Source organism: Salmo salar, chromosome ssa11, assembly GCF_905237065.1.
Source record: "Salmo salar chromosome ssa11, Ssal_v3.1, whole genome shotgun sequence".
Taxonomy (NCBI): domain Eukaryota; kingdom Metazoa; phylum Chordata; class Actinopteri; order Salmoniformes; family Salmonidae; genus Salmo; species Salmo salar.
In genome coordinates, this window is record NC_059452.1 from 33,626,436 (window position 1) to 33,636,593 (window position 10,158).

The 10,158-nt window shown below is 47.5% G+C and overlaps 1 protein-coding gene across 1 annotated transcript in view; it reads right to left on the reverse strand.

The window, feature by feature from the left end:
- Window positions 1-10,158, reverse strand: part of LOC106562546 (dmX-like protein 2) — a 103,284-nt gene that overhangs the window by 34,143 nt on the left and 58,983 nt on the right. Inside the window, 4 exon segments of the mRNA XM_045689389.1 lie at window positions 995-1,080; window positions 1,740-1,876; window positions 2,023-2,213; window positions 9,753-10,001. Of these exon segments, the coding sequence (XP_045545345.1) occupies window positions 995-1,080; window positions 1,740-1,876; window positions 2,023-2,213; window positions 9,753-10,001 (663 nt within the window).

Sequence of the window (10,158 nt, forward strand, 5' to 3'; positions counted from 1 at the left end):
TTTTATATCTTTATGTTTGAAGCCTGAAATGTGGCAAAAGGTCGAAAAGTTCAAGGGGGCCGAATACTTTCGCAAGGCACTGTATATAGGGCTGTATATCAATCTAGAACAGGATGATCTATTTTGGATGCAATTTGAATGGAGTTGATGGAGAGAGAGAAAGACAGAGTGCTCGGTCACGCATGCACTGATTTAAAGCAATAACATTCGAGTGACAGACTGTTTTAAAACTCTGCAGCTACAATAAAAAATATATATCTTTACAATTAAGAAATAAGGTGACCCCTGAAAGCCAGATGGAGTTGGGTATATTAGACAACACTTGGTTTTATATTAGTGTAATACAAGAAAAAAAGTTACCATGAGATGGCAGGTCTACATGCATTATGAACTGTGCTCCACCCTGAGATGGGCTGTCTGTCCCCACCCTGAGATGGGCTGTCTGTCCCCACCCTGAGATGGGCTGTCTGTCCCCACCCTGAGATTGCCCCACCCTGAGATGGGCTGTCTGTCCCCACCCTGAGATTATCCCCACCCTGAGATGGGCTGTCTGTCCCCACCCTGAGATGGGCTGTCTGTCCCCACCCTGAGATGGGCTGTCTGTCCCCACCCTGAGATGGGCTGTCTGTCCCCACCCTGAGATTGTCCCCACCCTGAGATTGTCCCCACCCTGAGATGGGCTGTCTGTCCCCACCCTGAGATGGGCTGTCTGTCCCCACCCTGAGATGGGCTGTCTGTCCCCACCCTGAGATGGACTGTCTGTCCCCACCCTGAGTGTTGATGATTCATTATGCAGAGGCATTAGAAAAGACAGATTTAGACATCACATATAATTTAACATTTCCATTTCACGCCTTGCTGTTCATATAAATAATTTATTATCATTTACCGGTTTCTCGCAGTTATTTATCCCGGGAAATGGAGTGGTTTTGGGCGGTAAATCCCGGTAAACGGTTTCCTGCCATTCAACCCTAGTGTGTGTGTTTGTGTGTACCTGTGAAGTCCAGTCCAGTGAGAGGAAGGAAGGTCTTGACGTTATGTAGAGCCAGTTTCACCATGACCAGACGGATCAGAGACCAACTACACACAGAGAGACAGAGAGAGAGACATAGAGAGAGAGAGGGAGAGAGAGAGGGAGAGAGAGCGAGAGGAAGAGAGAGCGAGAGAGAGAGAGAGAGAGAGAGAGAGAGAGAGAAAGAGGAAGAGAGCGAGAGGAAGAGAGAGAGAGAGGATGAGAGAGAGGAAGAGAGAGAGAGAGGGAGAGAGAGAGGAAGAGAGAGCGAGAGGAAGAGAGAGCGAGAGAGAGAGAGAGAGAGAGAGAGAGAGAAAGAGGAAGAGAGCGAGAGGAAGAGAGAGAGAGAGGAAGAGAGAGAGGAAGAGAGAGAGAGAGGGAGAGGGAGAGAGAGGAAGAGAGAGCGAGAGGAAGAGAGAGCGAGAGGAAGAGAGAGCGAGAGGAAGAGAGAGCGAGAGAGAGAGAGAGAGAGAGAGAGAGAGAGAAAGAGGAAGAGAGCGAGAGCGAGAGGAAGAGAGAGAGAGAGGAAGAGAGAGAGGAAGAGAGAGAGAGAGGAAGAGCGAGGAAGAGCGAGAGCATACCATGACATTACAGGTAACATAGCAGGGTGTTGAATCTTAGTAGAAAATACTCTGAACAATCAGTGTACCACAGCCCAACACAAAGGGCTGTCTACAGCTGAACTCTACTTAGATGTCAAATAGGAAAAGGCACAACAATGACACACCTGTATGAGTTGGGGTCAGAGTGTTCAGTCATCTGCGTGTCAGAGAGGAAGGCATCATCATCATCGTCATCGTCATCCTCCGCTCCGCTCTCATCTGAGTCATACAGAGCTCCACTGTCTGACAGGGGCAGGAAGGGCTGGGGGGGAGAGGGAGGAGGAGAGATCGGACAACTTATTTGTTTTGTGTCTATTTTGATGTTTTAATGACTGTATGTACCAACAAAAGATTTGTCAGTGAGCGTATGTATACAGTGATGTTGTGTGGAGCAGCATCACGCCTTACTTTGGCCACAAAGTAGTCCCACATGCTGAGCTCTGGAGGAATGAACTTCTCCCTGTAGGCGGGTCTCTCTGCAGGGACGGGAGGGGGGGTGGCAGGGACTTCCTTTACTGGACGACCAGGAACCAGCATCCTCATATTAAACCTTCGTCTGAGTCTGTCTACATCCTCTGCCGGGGGAGGGGCTGGCACGGCTAGGGGAGGGGATGGTGGGTGTGGGAGAGAGATTGTTAGTACATATGTTGTTTATTTATAGAAACATTTTTACATGACTGCTGCCTTGAAAGAGATGAAGAGGAGTTGATCACTCATCATCGTCTTCATCACCTAGTAGAGCCCAGGAGAGGTTTGGGGGTACAGGAGGAAGGCACAGCACCAGGGTTTAGGCTCAATTCCATTTCAATTCAGGAAACAAACTGAATTGACTGAACTGATTATTGCCTCCAGCAACCCTGCACAGCATCTGTGTTAGCGTTAGGGCCCAGCGTCTTCCTGGTCAGGTCACATGGTTATGGTAAACTCTGGGCTCAAGACATGGAGAGAGACAGAAACACACACAGAGGAGAGCGGACACGACAGACGTTTTAACACAAACCTGGACCGTTATCCTGGGTGACTATCTCTGGAACCACTGAGACGAGAGACAAACGAAGACAACAGCGTAAGACATACACAACATACACAACACACACACACACACACACACACAACTCACACACAACTCACACACACACACACACACAACACACACACAACTCACACACACACAACACACACACGTACAACACACACACACACACACACACACACACACACACACACACACACACACACACACACACACACACACACACACACACACACACACACACGTACAACACACACACACACACACACACACACACACACACACACACACAACACACACGTACAACACACATACGTACAACACACACACACACACAACACACACACACACACACAACACACACACGTACAACACACACACACAACACACACACACACACACAACACACACACACACAACACACATACGTACAACACACACACACACACAACAAACACACACACGTACAACACACACACACACACACACACACACACACACACGTACAACACACACACGTACAACACACACAACACACACACACACACACGTACAACACACACACGTACAACACACACACACACACACGTACAACACACACACGTACAACACACACACACACACAACAAACACACACACGTACAACACACACACACACACACACACACACACACACACACACACACACACACACGTACAACACACACAACAAACACACACACACGTACAACACACACACGTACAACACACACACATACACAACAAACACACACACACGTACAACACACACACACGTACAACACACATACGTACAACACACACACACACACACACAACAAACACACACACACACACACACACACACACAACAAACACACACACACGTACAACACACACACGTACAACACACACACACACACACAACCCACACACACACGTACAACACACATACGTACAACACACACACACACACACAACAAACAACACACACACAACACACACACACACAACTCACACACACACACACACACAACACACACACGTACAACACACACACACACACACACACACGTACAACACACACACACGTACAACACACACACACACAACACACACACACACACAACACACACACACACACGTACAACACACATACGTACAACACACACACACACACAACACACACACACACACAACACACACACGTACAACACACACACACAACACACACACACACACGTACAACACACATACGTACAACACACACACACACACACACACAACAAACACACACACGTACAACACACACAACACACACACACACACGTTCAACACACACACGTACAACACACACACGTACAACACACACAACACACACACACACACGTACAACACACACACGTACAACACACACACACACAACAAACACACACACGTACAACACACACACACACACACACACACACACACACACACGTACAACACACACACGTACAACACACACAACAAACACACACACACGTACAACACACACACGTACAACACACACACACACACACAACAAACACACACACACGTACAACACACACACACACACACACACACACACGTACAACACACATACGTACAACACACACACACACACAACAAACACACACACACACACACACACACACACAACAAACACACACACACGTACAACACACACACACACGTACAACACACATACGTACAACACACACACACACACAACAAACACACACACGTACAACACACGCACACACACACACACACACACACACACACACACACACACACACACACACACACGTACAACACACACACAACAAACACACACACGTACAACACACACACACACACACACAACAAACACACACACGTACAACACACACACACACACACACACACACGTACAACACACATACGTACAACACACACACAACAAACACACACACGTACAACATACACACACACACACACACACACACACACACACACACACACACACACACACACACACACACGTACAACACACACACAACAAACACACACACAACAAACACACACACACCCACACACACACGTAAGACTACGAGACAATACAGTCAAGGTGATCACAATAACTCATAATACTATATCATGATGAGACAAGACAAGGAGAATGGTTATGAATGGTTATGAATGGTTATGAACGGTTATGAATGGTTATAAACGGTTATATGGCCAACGGTTATATGGTTTCTAATAATATTCTAATCAACTGTCTGTCTGCTGGTTGAAAGGCTTCTGAGTCCTTGAGTGTAATCTGCATGGCTTGTGACCTGGTATACAACAGAGAGAGACCAAGGACTCTTATATCTCAGCTCTTCAGAGGGGGGGTGTGTGTGTGTGTGTCTGTGTGTGTGTGTGTGTGTGTGTGTGTGTGTGTGTGTGTGTGTCTGTGTGTGTGTGTGTGTGTGTGTGTGTGTGTGTGTGTGTGTGTGTGTGTGTGTGTGTGTGTGTGTCTGTGTGTGTGTGTGTGTCTGTGTGTGTGTGTGTCTGTGTGTGTGTGTGTGTCTGTGTGTGTGTGTGTGTCTGTGTGTGTGTGTGTGTGTGTGTGTGTGTGTGTGTGTGTGTGTGTGTGTGTGTGTGTGTGTGTGTCTGTGTGTGTGTGTGTGTGTGTGTGTGTGGCAGACAGGGTAGCAGTACTTTTTACAGAGCTGATTCTTATCGACTACTTGGCATTTTGAAATAAAGCATTCTTCTCTCAACTCTTCTCCTCCATTCTCCTCTCCTTTCCGCTGTTCTCTCCTCTCCACATCCTCCCCCACCAGCCTCTTTTCCTCCTCGCCTCTCCTTTCCTCTGTTCTCTCCTCTCCACATCCTCTCCCAGACTCTTTTCCTCCTCGCCTCTCCCCTCCTCTCCTTTCCGCTGTTCTCTCCTCTCCACATCCTCTCTTCCTCTTCCCACTTCTCCACTCCTCTCCTTTCCGCTGTTCTCTCCTCTCCACATCCTCTCTTCCTCTTCCCACTTCTCCACTCCTCTCCTTTCCGCTGTTCTCTCCTCTCCACATCCTCTCTTCCTCTTCCCACTTCTCCACTCCTCTCCTTTCCGCTGTTCTCTCCTCTCCACATCCTCTCCCAGACTCTTTTCCTCCTCGCCTCTCCCCTCCTCTCCTTTCCGCTGTTCTCTCCTCTCCACATCCTCTCTTCCTCTTCCCACTTCTCCACTCCTCTCCTTTCCGCTGTTCTCTCCTCGCCTCATCCTCTCCCAGCCTCTTTTCCTCCTCGCCTCTCCCCTCCTCTCCTTTCCGCTGTTCTCTCCTCGCCTCATCCTCTCCCAGCCTCTTTTCCTCTTCTCCACTCCTCCTCCTTTCACCCACATCCTGAAAGAACACTTGACTTCAAAGAAAAAAGTTATCAAGTCTAAATGTGAACACAAAAGCATTTTTATTTTTATTTGACACAATCTGCTAATAATGTCTGATCACTACAGGTTGTTTCCAAAACCGTATTCAGAAGAACTGATGTTCAGAATTAGTTTGTCTACCATCACATCTAATAAGTAATAATAAATATGTTGAATTACAGTTGTGTTGCTTTCATCAAGCACACAAACTATTTCAGGGCACCTAACTACGATACCACAATCACATGCTAGTAACTAACATACCAATGGAGGAACAACACGGTTACTATAGTACACCATCACGGCTACTACTGATCCACACTAGATCACCCAGGAAGTGGAGGCTGGTGAGGGGAGGACGGCTCATAATAATGGCTGGAGTGGAAATAATGGAATAGAATCAAACACATATGAACCATTAATTCTGTTCCAGACATTATTATACAGCCCAGTGAGTGTACCTGGTTTACCCTTAGTTAAAGCAGACCTATAGCTGGTTTAGCCTTAGTTAAGGCAGACTTATAGCCCAGTTAGTGTACCTGGTTTAGCCTTAGTTAAGGCAGATCTGTAGCCCAGTTAGTGTACCTGGTTTAGCCTTAGTTAAGGCAGACCTATAGCCCAGTTAGTGTACCTGGTTTAGCCTTAGTTAAGGCAGACCTATAGCCCAGTTAGTGTACCTGGTTTAGCCTTAGTTAAGGCAGACCTATAGCCCAGTTAGTGTACCTGGTTTAGCCTTAGTTAAGGCAGACCTATAGCCCAGTTAGTGTACCTGGTTTAGCCTTAGTTAAGGCAGACCTATAGCCCAGTTAGTGTACCTGGTTTAGCCTTAGTTAAGGCAGACCTATAGCCCAGTTAGTGTACCTGGTTTAGCCTTAGTTAAGGCAGACCTATAGCCCAGTTAGTGTACCTGGTTTAGCCTTAGTTAAGGCAGACCTATAGCCCAGTTAGTGTACCTGGTTTAGCCTTAGTTAAGGCAGACCTATAGCCCAGTTAGTGTACCTGGTTTAGCCTTAGTTAAGGCAGACCTATAGCCCAGTTAGTGTACCTGGTTTAGCCTTAGTTAAGGCAGACCTATAGCCCAGTTAGTGTACCTGGTTTAGCCTTAGTTAAGGCAGACCTATAGCCCAGTTAGTGTACCTGGTTTACCCTTAGTTAAGGCAGACCTATAGCCCAGTTAGTGTACCTGGTTTAGCCTTAGTTAAGGCAGACCTATAGCCCAGTTAGTGTACCTGGTTTAGCCTTAGTTAAGGCAGACCTATAGCCCAGTTAGTGTACCTGGTTTAGCCTTAGTTAAGGCAGACCTATAGCCCAGTTAGTGTACCTGGTTTAGCCTTAGTTAAGGCAGACCTATAGCCCAGTTAGTGTACCTGGTTTAGCCTTAGTTAAGGCAGACCTATAGCCCAGTTAGTGTACCTGGTTTAGCCTTAGTTAAGGCAGACCTATAGCCCAGTTAGTGTACCTGGTTTAGCCTTAGTTAAGGCAGACCTATAGCCCAGTTAGTGTACCTGGTTTAGCCTTAGTTAAGGCAGACCTATAGCCCAGTTAGTGTACCTGGTTTAGCCTTAGTTAAGGCAGACCTATAGCCCAGTTAGTGTACCTGGTTTAGCCTTAGTTAAGGCAGACCTATAGCCCAGTTAGTGTACCTGGTTTAGCCTTAGTTAAGGCAGACCTATAGCCCAGTTAGTGTACCTGGTTTAGCCTTAGTTAAGGCAGACCTATAGCCCAGTGAGTGTACCTGGTTTAGCCTTAGTTAAGGCAGACCTATAGCCCAGTGAGTGTATCTGGTTTAGCTTTAGTTAACCCAGGCCTGAAGCACAGTGAGTACCTGGTTAAACCTTACAGTGCATTTCCACATAACACGATGGGGGCGATGAAACAACGGTGCCCCATTCATTTTCAATGGAGGGAAGTGAAGTGGGCGGGGGATGGTTGGGCGATGCGAGCATGAATACGACGGGAACAAAGTTGGAGAAAGCAGAAATTTATGCAAATACTCTGCGATATACCAACGACCAATCAAAGTTCACTCAAGCTTCCACCCCCTACTGGATTGGCTGTTGATGCCTAGTCTGCTTGCTAGCACCCACATGAGGACAAAACAAGCATGGCTATCCAAATTATCGTGTTATGTGGAAATACACTGTTAGTTAACCCAGACCTGAAACACAGTGAGTACCTGGTTTAGCCTTAGTCCCTGAGTCAGGTTCAGAGGTCACTGACGATGACGAGTCCGTTCTAGCTTTACCTGCTGCTGCTATGGTGACAGACAGATAGAGATGACACAATGAGATGAGATGGAAAACATGCAAACACACCTGCACAAACACACCTGCACAAACACACACACTCAGGTGCACGATACAATGAGATGAGACCACAGCACACAATAACAGACAGACAGATCTCTTTCTGTCCGTTCAGAGAACCATGACCTTCCAATGAATAGTATCCCTGCAGAAAACACTAGCTAACTTTCTGAGGAACAGACAGAGTGGGAAAACCACATTAGTGGCATTTACTGCACTGCAATACAGCAGCACTGTAGTTTATCATTGTACCCAGCACTGTCATTTATCACTGCACCCAGCACTGTTGTCTATCACTGCACCCAGCACTGTTGTCTATCACTGCACCCAGCACTGTAGTTTATCACTGCACCCAGCACTGTAGTTTATCACTGCACCCAGCACTGTTGTTTATCACTGCACCCAGCACTGTTGTTTATCACTGCACCCAGCACTGCAAACCCACTGGAGCTCTGTTACTCACAGCTAGGTGCTGCTGTGTCCCCTGAATCAGTGTGGAGGGGCTGGGTGACACTGGGGCTGGGGGGAGGACCCTGCTCAGGCCTACCTGCCTCAATATCAACTGTCACAGAGGGGAGGAGGGTGGGGAGAGGGGAGGAGGAGTTATGTATGCCTGGCTAGTCATGGGAGGGAGGGGCTTGCATCTGATTTCACAGCCTCAGGCATGAGTAAAAAAGGGTGGTGAAAGAAGGGAGGGGGGGGAGTAGGGAAGAGAATGAGAGAGGTAAAGGTTAAAGGTTAAGTAGAATGTTACAACAGGGGACAGAGAGGACAAAGATAAGGGGAGACAGAAAACAGAGGACAGAACACAAAAGATAAACGAATGAGTAGAGGAGAGAGGTTGAGAGAAAGAGAGAGGTATAGAGGAGTAGAGGTAGAGAGAAAGAGAGAGGTAGAGAGGAGGAGAGGTAGAGAGAAAGCGAGAGGTAGAGAGAAAGAGAGGTAGAGATAGAGAGAGAAAGAGAGGTAGAGAGGAGGAGAGAGGTAGAGAGGTAGAGAGAAAGAGAGGAGGAGAGAGGTAGAAAGGAGGAGGTAGAAAGGAGGAGAGAGGTAGAGAGGAGAAAGGTAGAGAGGAGGAGAAAGGTAGAGAGGAGAAGAGAGAGGAGAGAGGTAGAGAGGAGGTAGAGAGATGTAGAGAGAGGTGGAGAGGAGGAGGAGAGGTAGAGAGGAGGAGAGGTGGAGAGGAGGAGGAGAGGTAGAGAGGAGGAGAGGTAGAGAGGAGGTAGAGAGGAGGTAGAGAGATGTAGAGAGAGGTGGAGAGGAGGAGGAGAGGTAGAGAGGAGGAGAGGTAGAGAGGAGGAGAGGTAGAGAGAGGAGGTAGAGAGAGGAGGTAGAGAGAGGAGGTAGAGAGGAGGTAAGGGGTTACAAGCAGAGGGGTCTACTAAGTTACCTGGAGTGATCTCGGCGTTCCGTTTGGGTTTGATGATGATTTTAGCACCACCCCCAAACACGGCCGCCCACATCTTGTTGCTGAGGGGGTGAGCAGCGAGGCGGAACAGCTCGTTGCCAGCGTGCATGCCCAGCCCGTGGATGAGCAGGGACAGGTAAACTGCCACCACAGCCTCACACAGCAACACGTTGAGCTTGGGCTGATCCTCGCCCTGGGCTGACTGGACCAGAGCAATCAGAGAGGACACACCTAGAGGAGGTGGGGAAATAGACAGACAGATTCATATAATACATTTCATGTAATTACATTTATTTACTGATCTAATGATATTATTAGGAGTTATGTATTACAGAACCACATTAGACTGATCTAATGATATTATTAGGAGTTATGTATTACAGAACCA